The sequence below is a fragment of the Papaver somniferum genome, chromosome 7, assembly GCF_003573695.1.
Source record: "Papaver somniferum cultivar HN1 chromosome 7, ASM357369v1, whole genome shotgun sequence".
Lineage (NCBI taxonomy): Eukaryota > Viridiplantae > Streptophyta > Magnoliopsida > Ranunculales > Papaveraceae > Papaver > Papaver somniferum.
In genome coordinates this window covers 24,159,797-24,174,054 of record NC_039364.1, presented here as the reverse complement: position 1 = coordinate 24,174,054, position 14,258 = coordinate 24,159,797, and the positions used below count along the sequence as shown (strand labels likewise).

Sequence of the window (14,258 nt, the reverse complement as noted above, 5' to 3'; positions counted from 1 at the left end):
TATGAATGTTATTGTGATTATGTATGGAGTGAAGATTTCATCCTAGGAAAAAATGTTTTACATTCGTTTAAAGGAAGTAAGTTCATAAACTTTTTTTGTGAATCGAAAGGGAAATCACTAGGCTTGTTAGTATTGTTATTCATTGCAAATCTATTTTTAATTACCAATATGTGTGTTTGTCATAACCGCGCATAAACTTGTTTATATATCTTGGTAAAACTATTCACAAGGCCTGACTTATGTACTGGTATGACTTTTCTTAGTGAAACCGATCTTAAGTAATCACTCAAGATGGTATGATCGATGCCTTGTAAATAACAACTTTTATATAGTCATTGGGGAACCGATCCTAGTAAGAGGTGCAACAAATTTGCAAGAGAGAACCGATCCTTGTAAGAGGTGCAACACGTTTTTAGTAAATGGGGGAACCGATCCTATGAACATGTGCAACAAGTTTGTAGTTTTGGGGGAACCGGTCCTATGGACATGTGCAACCTAATACAGGTAGTTGCCATAAGTTGTGGGGAACCGATCATAGTACCTAGTCAACCGAATTTTGGTAACCAGCGTGACTATGCACAATACTCACATGGAGGTAGAACCAACTTGTTTTGGTAGAACCGTGAAACCCATAATTGATGATTTGATAGGATAATCAATCATATAGTTCTTGGAATTCAGACGAATCAATTCTAAACTTGTTTGGAAGTGTGGAAAATCATTTCCAAGATTGTAAGTATCAAAAAGGCATTTCAAAGTAAAGATGTCGACATACTTTGAACGTGTGCAATAACTCTTATCATTAATTGTTCAAAGATATTCCTTAATAGCTAAAGGAAAACCATAGGATCGAAATAAATTGAGAATCTTTTTAATTAAGGTTTCTTAGTTTTTATATGCTATTTAATCTCCAGCAATTAAATGCATATCTTTAGAAAATAATAATTAGTAATGTGCATTTACTGATTATAAATTTTTCTATTAGGATTTCGGTCAATATTTGGTCAGTGCAGTTCCAGGAATTATGAAAATCGATTTTGTGTTTATTGCATATCTTTGAGAATATTCGGTTTTGGAAATTCCTTGGTGTCCAAACTTCCTTGTCTATAAATACTGAAGTTTGCATTTCTAGCAAACTAATCCTCAGACCCAGCAAAACTACCTAGTTGTGTTGTTACTGGTGGAGCCGCCTATTCCGAGAGGAAAGTAACCTAATTAGCCGAAATCTCTTACAACCGCTCAGTTTAAAGACTTATTTGGGATTGAGAAGCTCTATTAGTACCGTTGGCGGGAAACTAGATAATTGTGGTTTATTTTAGTTTTCGATTGATTTGATTGACTAACGGTTGTTGAACTTTGATTGCACCTAGTTTGTTTATGCTTGAGAATATTCTCTTCTGATATAAGATTCACTCAAACTAGATCGAAGTTTCGACGGGGATCTTTAGACTGTTTGTAGATCTGAAGACGTCTTGTGATAATCCAACGTTAACAGACTCTGTTCTGTGTGTGATTGATCACAAGAGATTCAAGTTGATTGTGTGCAGGTGTTAATTGAAGATTAAAGAAGATTTGAAGACAAGAAGACTTTTTGGGTTGATAATCTTTGGTGTACACAATACTTGTTTCGGCTGCAAAGGGATCCAACTATAATTGGTTTATCTTTGTGATAGTTTTGATTGATTAGTTGATTAGATCGACATCAATACACTACTTTGTGATTAAAAGTATTGATTGCATAGTCTAACAATTACTTCGGTAGTTGTTGAGAGATTGATCTAAGGACCCGACAAAGGAGTTTATTGGTTAAACGGAAAAGCCTTCGTCAAACTCATATCACGTTGTTTGAAAAGATTTGTTATCGAATAGATTTGTTGTTCCTTTACTGTTTGGAATACGAACCAAATGAATTGTTCCAAGTGCGTGAATTATTAACAAGTTGGAGGCGCAGGGATACTGAGGAAACTAGGTTTACTATAGGTTTAGTTGCTTGGTCTCAACTATAAGAAGTTGGTTTGATTTTGTATAGTGGCTTAATTATGAGAGTATTCAATTCTGGACTAGGTCCCGGGGTTTTTCTGCATTTGCGGTTTCCTCGTTAACAAAATCTTGCTGTCATTTACTTTTATTTTCCGCAATTATAATTGTTGTTAGTATAATTTAAATTAAATTACACAAACGTTAATTCCTATTTTACTTGATAGACAATCCTTAGAGTTTGGTTAAGTCTGAACCTATTATCAAGTAAACATACTTTGTTGTTGTATTGTCTCGATCTTGTATCCATAGTCCATCACACAAGTTATCTTGTTGTCGTATTGTCTCGATCTTGTATCCATAGACGATCACACGAAGTGTGAACCAATTAGTTGTATTATCTCGACTCAGTCTATAGACAATCACTTTCGGAGAAAGGACTTATAGGTGGAAATTTTTTAGATTGAGGTATATTTGGGTACCCTCCTCTTTTCAGATTTGATCCTTAATACTCAGAGTGCGGATTTAAATTGTTCAAGTTAGAAGTAAGGTGATGTGTCGCTCCTGAGTTAGGTACCCAACCATAAGTAGAAGCAGAAGATTCTTCATTGCAAACAACAATAGCTTGTGGTTCATGACGCCAGAAATTATCAAATTTTTCAATACAAGCAACATAAAAATCATGAAAGGTGTTATGTGCTTGGATCATTGAGGTATCACTATGTTGAAATCTGTATCTGCATTCAGCAGCAGAATGACCTGATTTTCTAAAAATATGACACTCAATGTAGCAGTTGTACTTTACAGGAGGATATAAGTTGTTTGTACTACCAGTTCTGCCAAAACGACCTCTTGACAAATTTATTCCACCTCTAAAACCACCTTTAATTCTTCCATAATTTCTACTTCCTCTAAAACCAAAGTTACCAGATCTCCCAAAATTACCACGTTTTAAGAGATAAATTTCAATGTTGAGGATTAGATCGATAAAAATATGTTGCCTGAGTATGGATGATTATCACCGTGGGAGGAAACATGAGATCATGAATATTGTTGTTCAAATTGATTTACATGAGGTGCAAAATAGTGTTGTTTTGAAACATAGATCAACCTTATTCTCATAAGTAACTCTAACTTCTTCATAAAGCAACAATCCTAAAAGCTCCAAAGATGTGATGAGATTCTCATTCTTTAGCTGTTGACTGCAAATCGAGGTTTTGAAGGCACTGAACTCATAACGTAAACCTTGTAAGATGTGAAAACTAAATCCTCATTGAAAATTGCTCTGTCAATCTGAGCCAGTTTGTTTGAAATTGAACGTGCCTTATTGAGGTAAATCGTCATTGAATCCAAACTTTTCTTCAAATGAACTAGATCTGTCGTAAGTTGCATAAGACGAGATTTAGTTGTAGAGTTGTAATTATGCTCCAACCGATTCCAGATTTCATAAGAGAAGGTGCAATCAAGAATTTGTAATTTTCTTCAATACAAGCAGAAAACAACCAAGAGAGAAGAGCCGAGTTTTGATTTAACCAATTAGCCAATGTAGGGTTACGAACAAGCTCACTCTCAGGATCTAGATCAACAAATGTAGTATCCTCTATAATAGCAGTATCAGCAACAGATGTTCATCGAAAAAACTTCACGGGACATTGATAAGATCCATCAACAAATCAAAATAAATTGTAACTAGGATGTAATGAAGCAATTTGCGATTTCCACAGAGAATAATTTGTAACAGATAATTTTGAAGGAGGTTTGAATGTCAAAGGAATATGTTTATTTGATTATTCCATTGAAGATTTTGAAAAGAGAAATTAGTGTTTTTAGATGTCTGATACCATATTAAGAGAGTTACAGTAGTTGGACTTTCTCCTAAATTTCAATTTCATTTCCGTTCAAAACTTACAGAAGACACAAAACAGTTATTTAAGCTATTACAGATGACAAACTAACACCGGTTACAGTGTTGTCCAGATACTCTAATAATAGATAACTGACACTAGTCAATAGTGCACATGTAAGTCAATGATCTAACATAACACAACGAGTCCGGAAATAAAACTAATACTCAGAGAAATTTCAGTATAATTTGAACAAACATAAATTTTCATCGGACGGTTCTTAGAGCCTTCTTTAAAATCAAACTAAAAATGATTTCCAATATCTTTCTTGATTTTTTTTTGTTACCGGTCCATGGACCATTCATGCGAATGTTGTCGATGTTGTTAAAACCTCCACGACCCTTCATTTCAAATCTTAAAACGTCAAATTACTACAGTAAAGAATTTATTACCCGTTTCGAATTGTTAAAATAAAAAAAAAGCAAATTATAAAGAGTTGGTTGGTAGCTTATCAACAAGCTTCCTGGATAAAGCTAAAAAACATCAAAATGTAGCTAAAAACTGTTTTACGTATATGCAAATGCAAATGCGGCAAATTCAAGAAAAGTTAATTTTCCTTCTCATGGTAATTAGCCGGGACAGTTTGACCATAAAGCTCACTACTGATAAAGCTGTCGGCCCCATTTTGCAGCAAAAGCATTAGTATTTGTATGGGCGAGGGGCGACCACTCTGTCAATTTCAACTAATTCATAATCAGGATTAAATTTTAGTGTCCCCCAAATGAAATTGTTGTTTTACTTTGGTCTCCAAAACGATGCCACAATCGAGGAATGGCGCCATGGTCAGTTGGATATTGTTCCTTTTGATATGAAGGGTATTATTGGGGCGTCACACTTTAATAGAGGGGTTTCATTTGGATTATTAATGTCCAAAAAAGTAGTTATGAGATATCCTAACACATATACAAAATGTTTAGCTTACCCCTTAACTAAAATAAAATTTAAAAACCGTAAAAGTGATTTTACGTCCATGTTTGGATTAATTCCAACCGTAAAATTTTATTTGCATGCAGTTTAACGTCCAGGTTTGGATTAGTTTTCAACCGTAGAAGCTCATTTTACGTCCAGGTTTCTTTTAATTCCAACCGTAAAATCCGATTTTACGTCCAGTTTTCTTTTAATTCCAACCATAGAAGTGATTTACGTCCAGGTTTAGTTGAATTCCAACCGTAATTTTCAATTTCACGTCTAGGTTTAGTTAATTTCCAACCGTAATTTTTAATTTTACGTCTAGGTTTAGTTTACTAAATTTTCTTTTCGTCAACCTAGCCGTAAATTTTAATTTTACGTCCAGGTTCCTTTTAATTCCAACCGTAGAAAGATTTTACGTCCAGGTTTTGATTGATTCCAACCGTAGAAATTGGTTTTACGTCCAGTTTGGATCGATTCCAATCATAGAAATTAATTATTATCTAATTAAATTAAATAAAATTAAAATTAACTAAAGGGATTATTCGGTCATTACAAAATTATTTGAGATAAGGGATTTTTGATATTACTTCTGGATAACCCGTTTTTGTCCTATTAAATGACGCCCCTCTAATGAAATGCGACGCACTAATAATAGTCTTCTTTAATATTCTCTGTCTTCCCTGAACGATATAACCATGCTAGATAGTAATTTGTTTGACAATCAAAAACACAAATACGTTTGAGAAGTTAGAAGCGGGAAGAAAAAAGATGATTCACAAAGAAATTATTCCTCGCGTTTCAAAAAAAATGGATGTGTAATTTTTACGTAAAATCAGGCTATTTGTTTTTAATAAACGGAAGTGAGTAGTCATCATTATAATCAGAACTTAATAAAAGATAAATTTGCATTTATAAACGTTGGAGGGTTCACCCAAACAGGTAAGATAAATTTGGTACGTGTCAGGTTAAGAGTCTTCACTTTTAGATGCCTAAATGTACAACACGCCAAGGCCTCAACGGCAAGGTGTTGCTTATCCAAAATTCACGTGGGTCCCACAAAAAGAATAAGAATGTTTTTAATTTCTTTCTTAGTTATCGAGAGAAAGAGTAAAAGAGGAAGAGTTCTTTTTTTTGGTTCCGATCTATGCAAGTCTTCCCATTCAAAACTCCATGGATTTTCATTCCACTCCACTCCATTTCTCCTTCGTTTAAGGTATTTCTTTAAATCTCTGTTAGATTTTACTTGTTCTTGTGGATATTGATTGCAGACAAGTAGTAACCCTAGCTTAACACAGACACTGTGTGATTCATTTGGTAACTTGCTCTTGGAATTGCACTATGGATTTTGACAAGCTTGAAGTTGTAGATGCAACACCTCTGCGTTCTCTTCCTCCAGGCATAACCCCTTTTCCTCCTCCTACATCAAACCCCACACCAGTTAAAGGTAAAGTTAGTGTGTCAAAGAGAAAAAACTCAAAAACCCCTTCATCAAAGACTACTAGTAGTGCAAAACCAACCAAGAAAATCAAGATTAGTGAAGAAGTTAGGTTGTCATCACTAGAAGGGGATAGTGCATCTGTATCAGGGGTTTTGATGAAATTTGATGCACTTAGAAGAAGGCTACTCCAGATTGGAAATGATGAACCCAATCAGCGGCCGGATTTAAAAGCTGGTACGATAATGATGAGTAATGGGTTCAGAACCAATACGAGGAAGAGGATTGGGAATGTTCCGGGGATTGATGTTGGAGATATTTTCTATTTCAGGATTGAGACTTGCTTGGTTGGGTTACATACTCCAATTATGGCTGGAATTGATTATTTGGTTTCGGAGGAGCCTCTTGCGGTGAGCATTGTTTCGTCTGGAGGGTATGAAGATGATGTTGGGGATGGGAAAGTGCTGATTTATACTGGCCAAGGTGGGAATGTCTCTACTGATCAAAAGCTTGAGAGGGGAAATCTCGCATTGGAGAAAAGTTTGCACCGGGGAAATGAAGTTAGGGTTATTCGCGGTGTCAAGGATATTGAGAATCCAAATTGTAAAGTGTATATGTATGATGGTCTGTATAAAATTCAAGAGTCATGGACGGATAAAAGCAAAATGGGTGCGGCTGTTTTTAAATATAAGTTGGTGAGAATACCTGGGCAACGTGAAGCATTCACTATTTGGAAATCAATTCAGACATGGAGGAATAACATTAGCTCTCGGCCTGGGCTTATATTACAAGACATAACCTCAGGAGCGGAGAAGATACCGGTGTCTCTTGTAAATGAGGTTGATGGTGTTACAAAACCTCCTCAATTTGTTTATGTTACTGGTCTCAAGTATTCCAGAACTAGGGAATCTTCTATTGGCTGCAGTTGTCAAGGTACATGTGTTCCAAATTCCGGTTGCTCTTGTGTTCGGGCCAATGGAGGTGATACCCCATATGCCAATGGGGTTCTTGTGATTCAAAAATCTGTGGTACATGAGTGTGGTCCTTCTTGTTCATGTTACCCTGATTGCAGTAACCAAGTGTCGCAAAATGGTCTAAAACTTCGTCTGGAGGTTTTTAAGACCAAGGATAAAGGTTGGGGCCTTCGGTCTTGGGATCCCGTACGTGCTGGTACGTTCATCTGTGAATATGCTGGGGAAGTCATTGGTAAAGATGATAGGGGAGGAGCAAATGTAGATGATGAATATACCTTTAACGCCACCGATACAGGAAACTACTACTCAAAAGAATGGAATTATGTTCCAGAGCTAATAGAGGAAGAGAGGCACATGGATTCGGATGAGAAATTCAAGCCTTCATCTCCCATAATGATCAGTGCCAAGAAGATGGGAAATGTCGCTCGGTTCATGAACCATAGCTGCTCTCCAAATGTTCTTTGGCAGCTCGTCTTACATGGCAAAAGTAAGGATTCTTACCCTCATATCATGTTCCACGCACTTAAACATATACCTCCAATGACAGAGTTGACATATAATTACACGAACTGTGGGTTAAAGAAAAGATGCTTCTGTGGGTCTTCAAATTGCAGAAGTTATTTTGGTTAGGAGTCCAGCAAGAGAAAACTAGTTAGGATATCATTTTCGAACAACTAAAAGTGTATCATAAGTCTCTGACTTTGCTAACTGCTTTTTTAGATTGTTGCGGAGAAATAGTTTTTAACTTCGTTTGCTGTTTCTCCTTTAATGCATGGTTTGGTTGGTCATGTTACGTTGTCCATGTTAGATGTGTTCGAATGTTTTTCTTGTTTTTGTAAGAAGTGCATCTTCTGTAGAAAATTTTCAGCTGTAGGCATGAATCAGAAAAGCAGTCATCAGGCAACTGTTTGAACAAATGCTAGCCCTTCATGTATTGTTCCAGCCGAGGTTAACATGGCTAAAGGATGGGGTGTGTGGCAATTGATAGTGAAGACTAGATCTCCACTGCAGCTTTTAGTGGATGTAAAGGTTAATGATGGCAGTTTAACACGATTCAGCTTCTAGTGGATGTGAAGGTTAATGATGGCAGTTCAACACATTCTGGAAGCACTGGTGGCTGAATAAGAAAAAGGTTATCGTTTGTCTTCTTCGTCTATTCGAACTTTTTGCTCGAACAAGGATTCAGTGGTGAGTTACATTAGCAGTTTCATGGTTTCTATAGTTCATCTAACAACTGAAGGAAATATAACTGCGAATTGGCTGCCAGAAAATCTAAAGAAAGGGAGATTAGACTATTTTTGTTACATGATTACTGTGATGAATGTAGTAAATTTTCGGTATTTCTTGGTATGTGCTAGGTGGTATAGGTACAAGGGTAGTGTCACTGCAACCTAAGAGGTAGCTGAAAACCATTGCAAGGGTATATTGATTTGTGAGGTGTAACGAGAGTGTAAGAGAGATGTTTCCGAGGTGTAATAAAAGTATGTTGTTTCTCTTTCTGTTAACAGCTGTATATCTGTAGACTTTTAATGAAATACTGAATCTCAAAAGTTGATAACCTTTTCAACTTCCATAACTCTCCTTGATCTATAATTTATTTGCCTTGAATGAAATCCATGATCAAGTATCGATGATAAACTCATTCCCAATTCAATTCTACCCATGTAACGCACTCCACTACTTGCATGCATCAATCTCTTTAACTTCACCTCTTCAGCCTATATAAATAGAGTTACCCAATACCCATACTCGTACCTTCATCTATTTCTCTACTGCACTACACCTGCGTATACAATGGCTTCTGCTTATTTCGCTTCTTCAAAGTTTTTATTTGGGCTGACAATGTTGATTGCAGTAGCACCGAGCGCAATGGATAATATTAGCACTACTGCACTAGCAAGACCTTTGGTGCATGTTCCTGCAGGATCACCAATATCCTTGGCTGCTCGACTTCAATCTACTGGGTCATACTCAGAATGTTGGGACTCCTTAATGGAGCTTCAAGCCTGTAGTGGCGAGGTTATATTATTCTTTCTTAATGGTGAGACGCATTTAGGTACCAGTTGCTGTCAAGCAATTCTTATAATCCAAAACAGCTGTTGGCCTGCTATGCTTGGCTCACTAGGGTTCACTCAAGAGGAAGGGGATATACTACATGGATACTGTGATGCCTCTGCCAATGGTAATGATGTCGTACGTTCACCATTGCTGCCATCTACAGTGCCTATTGTGAAGGGAGCATGATTCGAAACCCGATATCTACATCTTTTCTATAGTATGCTTTAGTGTCTGCAGTCTCTTGTAAGTCTTGCTTGCATTTTAATAAAATGGGTTTCTTTCTGGTTTAGGTTTTAATTGAGAGGTTCAGTAATATGTTATTCGACCAAGATATTTATGCCATGGGATTGACTTCATTACCGAAACTTAAAAAGCATCAAAATATTACAGTAGAGATTCAACTGCCCATTTTTAATGGAACATAATTCTCTGAAACACTTGATGGATTCATGGGTTTCTGTGTTCCTAATGCCCTTAAGTATCATAAAGAACAACAAAATCGAATTGTTTCAGCGAGTAACATAGCTGGTGTGCATTTTTGTCAGAAGTTGAACAAGAAAGACATGCCAAAAAGAAAGATTACATGATCTTGGTTGGATCCAGAGCCTGGATATACAAAATGTACTCAAAATTGTTCTATATGCTAAGCTAAGAGTAGTCAATTTTCTTTCTCATGTATACTAACTGGGGCAGTTTGACCATAAAGCTGTTGCTCACGAGCCCGTTTTGCAGCAAGAGCTTCCTCATCTAGTATTTGTATGGGCGACCACTCTGGCAATTTTAACCAATTCTTATCAGGATTCTGACTGTCCCCCAATAGAGACTCTTTCTTCGCCTCCAACAGATGCCTCAATCGAGGAATGGCATAATCTGCTGTAGTGCCTACCATGGCAAACATCATCGAGTATTTGATTGCACCGAGTGGACCACCTGAAATATGAGAGATGTCAGTATTTCGATAAATAGAGACGATTTAAATGAGACTACGAGAGGACCATGTTAGATGGCTGCTTAAATTTAACGGCAACTACTATTTTATGGTAATATAAATACTTGCAAAAGAAACAGAGAATCGGGAAAATTGACCTTGAAGTCTTCCAAGAATAGCACCAGCACCAAACCCTCCAAGTGCAGAGTTTATCAGATCACCAGACTCTGAATTTCGAGCCGCCGTTACAAATTCACGTGCTCCTGTTAAGTGAGCGAGAATAATGGAATTGATGTAATCTCGATTGAGTTGTACTCAATTCACTTACTAAAACATGGTTTAGCTTATAAAGCACAATACTTGAATGCAGGGGTTCAAGTAGTTTCAACAAATATGACATTAAATTTCATGCAGTTGGATTTCAGCCTACATAATGATGTAACACATGCACTCTGAATTGTATATAAATACCTAGTGAACAGTTTCGGTAGCCATAATATGAAAATAAAAAGTACAGGATGAAACTTTCGCAACACCAGAACATTCAATGACAACTGCATATGAATAAACTATATGCACTGAAGGGTTATGGTCTCTAACTAACAAATCAAAGATACACCAAAGCAGGTCCTTTTAGTATGTTTTCCAGTACTAAAAGTGTCCTCTCCTTCTTGCACTAATTTTAAGAGTTCAGATTAACTCATAGATCAAGGTTAAATTGCATGAAGTACTCAAACAAGAGTTCAAATTAGGGCTTCCCTCCGTGACCTGCAGGCTTGTGTCCTATAAAATACTAGAAAGCTGAAGCGACATATTTAAAGAAAGACTAACAAATTGTCCCCTTTTGTAATGTCTATAAGGTCTATCAAGAAGTGATAGTTTTTACTTAATCATCAGAAGATGTGTCTTTCATTCACATGTGTTATTTAATGATTATGGATAACCTCCAGACTTGGACACAAAATTGGCGAACTAATTTGGAGGAGGAATCCATCATTATTTGACCTGAAAGGGTGAAACAGTGTACAACATGTGCTTAATCCTCTTCTGGCACCAGCGCATCTATTTCCTTCATAATTTGGAACAGTCTTACAAACACAATACTTCATTTATCTATTTGCTTATATGATGTGGGAGCAATATGCTCTTAGTTTCAGACTTGTCAGGAAAAGAGTTATAACACATTCCCATAAAACATAGCTACGTAAAGTGTTTGTTCCTCTTCTAGTTTTCTATAATTTTCTGTAAGTTCTCTGCAAAAACCACCAATGTTCCTCTTGACACCTCGAACAAAAAAGGGGGACTCGTAAGCATCCAGAACAAAATGATCAGGTGTCACAAAATATTTAGAAGATCCATCAGTTTCTTTCCACTGCTCATCTATAGTAAATTTACATGCTTAAACTAAAATAAGTACCGAACTTAGCTTAAACGTTTTTCAGTATGCTCATTTCACTTACCCAAAAAACGATAAACAGTCTTTGTTTTGAAGGCCCTAATTACAGTATCACAACATACTCTCAACATCATCATAGATTTATTTCCCAAAAAAGAAAAAATTCCAACTCAATCCCTTAAATTCCATTATCTGTTCTCTTAAAGGTAAACCCTAGTCTAATTAGACTATCAGTAACATCAATATTAGGTATTATCACAGAAATGAAACACGAAATCTGTGTAATCTCAATATGCACACAATAATTAAAATAAAAAATAAAAAATGACATGAAATGTAAGAAATTGAGAATAAGAAGAGAAAGAAAGTTTAGTGTTGCTTACCACAGTAAGATCCAGTAACAATAGCAGCATTAGTAGCATATGTTGCACAACTTCTACCAACACCAAGAACTCTTCTATGTTTACTTACCAATCCAAATGCTCCACCAATTGCTCCTACAAACAAACAAACAAACAAAATGAAATCTAGGGTTTTTAGAATAAAGATCCCAAAAATGTAAAATGAATTGAAAACAAAGAGATCACTGGAATTAACCTAAAACAAGTGTGGGGATTAAAATTCGTTTCGTCGGAGATGATGAGGTTTCGGTGATCTTTTCTTCTGAATCCATTTTTTATGTTCTTCTTCTTCTTTCTAAATTTCGAAACAGAAGTTACAGAGAGAAAAAGTATGCAAGAAAAAAAAAAAAAAAAAAAAAAAAAAAAAAAAAAAAAGGAGTTGAGAGAGAGAGAGAGAGTTTGGCAACAAAAAAAAAAGGAGTGCCGAACGAAAACAAAAATAAAAAATGCACCAGCCGGGAATCGAACCCGGGTCTGTACCGTGGCAGGGTACTATTCTACCACTAGACCACTGGTGCGTGGTTGTCGAATAGCCTTAGAAGACTAATGTTGTAGTATTCTCTTTTAGTAACTTCTGCTATTTACTAGTATTGAATCATGGCATGATGGTTGACTTTCAAACAGGTAATTGGGTGACAATATGTAGCTGTTGCCCCGAAAAGTTGCATGGAGAACAAAGTCTATTTCCCGAGATTGCATGACGAACGGATTTTGTACTACTCGCTTGAGACAGATAAATAACTAGATCAATACATGGGTTATGTTTCTTCGACTTGGGAGTTTGGCTTGGGCATCATAAATGCCTGGGCCGGACATGTATTTTTCTTAAACAGTTTTATGGGGACTATTCAAAAATGGTGGGGACTACTTTGTGATAGGAATATCTACCCTATAGTTATAAGGAGTATCCTAAAATGTAGAAATGACTAATCTATCCTTAACCTAATTCAATTTAAAACCAACCTAATAACCACCTATATATAACCACCTCCTCCCATCACCACTGCCGCTCACCACCACCTACCACCTTCGCTACCACCACAATCGACCACCTCAAACCACCACCGCCGCCACCTCTATATATAGTTTAATGTAAATCATTAACAAAATCAAAATCAAAATTATAACAAACTCATTATTTTTCATTCGTTTTTGGTTGAAAAAAATGAGAAGTAATCGTCAAAATGAGTTGAAAATGGATGTCGTAGAGAGAACTTCGGCTAGGAATTTTGGGAAAATTTTTGTCGAACTAGCCGAACCTGATGGAAACGAAGAACATGAAGGAAAGTTCGGCTATTCGAAAAAAAAAAGTTTCTAGACGCAGGTTGCCGAACTTAGTTTTAATGCAGTTTTTGCTTTCAGAAAAAAGTTCGGTTACATCGCAAAAAAAAAATTCTAGCCGAACTTTTAGTTCGGTTACCTCGCAATTTTTTTTCCTAACCGAACTTTTCTTTGAAAGCAAAAACTCCATTAAAGATGAGTTCGGGTACCTGTGTCTTCAGAAGCATTAGCCGAACTACACTAGCAGAAGAGTTCGGCTACCTGTTCTTCAGATTTCGTAGCCGAACTCAATTGTCATAGCCGAAATCAGTTTATAAAATTTTCATTTTTTCGAAAGTTTATGCCAATTCAAACAAGATTAAGTAAATTTGAAGTATACCTAAGTACTCGAAACCCTCATTTCCAAATCAAGCATCTTAAATAAAAATAAATAAATAAGCCTAATTCTCAAAAATTATTCTTTTAAAAACACCCAACTAATTAATCTAACCTCACTAATCACTGATTAATCATTATACTAACACTAATTAATCATTACACTAACTAATTTAATTATCAAGGGTAAGTTTGGTATTAAAAAAAACTTAGATAAGGGGTGACTTAATATTACTTCTAATATCCACCCAAAAAAAATGGAGAGTAGTCCCCCCACCATTTTTGAGTAGTCCCCAAAAAAACGGTTCTTTTTTTTAGGGAAATTCAGGAGCATCATTTGAAAGAGAGGTTTCCTGGTTATGAGAGTTGGATTCCTCACATTCAGACCATTGCAGTTTGCAGAAGCTGTTGAGCTGGTATTGCAACACAAAGGCCATTTTAAGGAGATTGACTGCTCATACCCAAGCAAATTTACTTGTCACCATTCAGACATGTTTTTGTAATGCAATACGGGGCTAAGGCAAAATCCGCTGCTCAGCAAAAATTTACCGTCAGAAACACTTTGCAGTGGTTTCAAATTCGAAATGAACACATAAGGGATCTACAATTTCGAATCA

At 36.2% G+C, this 14,258-nt stretch overlaps 3 protein-coding genes and 1 non-coding gene across 4 annotated transcripts; 2 read left to right on the top strand and 2 right to left on the bottom strand.

The window, feature by feature from the left end:
• Positions 1 to 5,880: 5,880 nt before the first annotated feature.
• Positions 5,881 to 8,701, top strand: LOC113296723 (histone-lysine N-methyltransferase, H3 lysine-9 specific SUVH3-like). The gene is made up of 2 exons (XM_026545050.1): positions 5,881 to 7,689; positions 8,060 to 8,701. The coding sequence occupies exons 1-2, from the start codon at positions 6,132 to 6,134 to the stop codon at positions 8,074 to 8,076; spliced, it is 1,575 nt and encodes a 524-aa protein (XP_026400835.1). The 5' UTR covers positions 5,881 to 6,131; the 3' UTR covers positions 8,077 to 8,701.
• A 295-nt stretch (positions 8,702 to 8,996) lies between these two features.
• Positions 8,997 to 9,446, top strand: LOC113294374 (egg cell-secreted protein 1.4-like). The gene has a single exon (XM_026542771.1). The coding sequence runs from the start codon at positions 8,997 to 8,999 to the stop codon at positions 9,444 to 9,446; it is 450 nt and encodes a 149-aa protein (XP_026398556.1).
• Positions 9,447 to 9,650: 204 nt separating this feature from the next.
• Positions 9,651 to 12,324, bottom strand: LOC113296722. The gene is made up of 4 exons (XM_026545049.1): positions 12,182 to 12,324; positions 11,968 to 12,081; positions 10,347 to 10,451; positions 9,651 to 10,190 (listed from the first exon to the last, which is right to left on the bottom strand). Exons 1-4 carry the CDS (start codon positions 12,255 to 12,257, stop codon positions 9,919 to 9,921), a joined length of 567 nt encoding a protein of 188 aa, XP_026400834.1. The 5' UTR covers positions 12,258 to 12,324; the 3' UTR covers positions 9,651 to 9,918.
• A 108-nt stretch (positions 12,325 to 12,432) lies between these two features.
• TRNAG-GCC lies at positions 12,433 to 12,503 on the bottom strand. Its single transcript has one exon. It is a non-coding gene; the product is annotated as a tRNA-Gly (tRNA).
• Between the last annotated feature and the right edge of the window lie 1,755 nt (positions 12,504 to 14,258).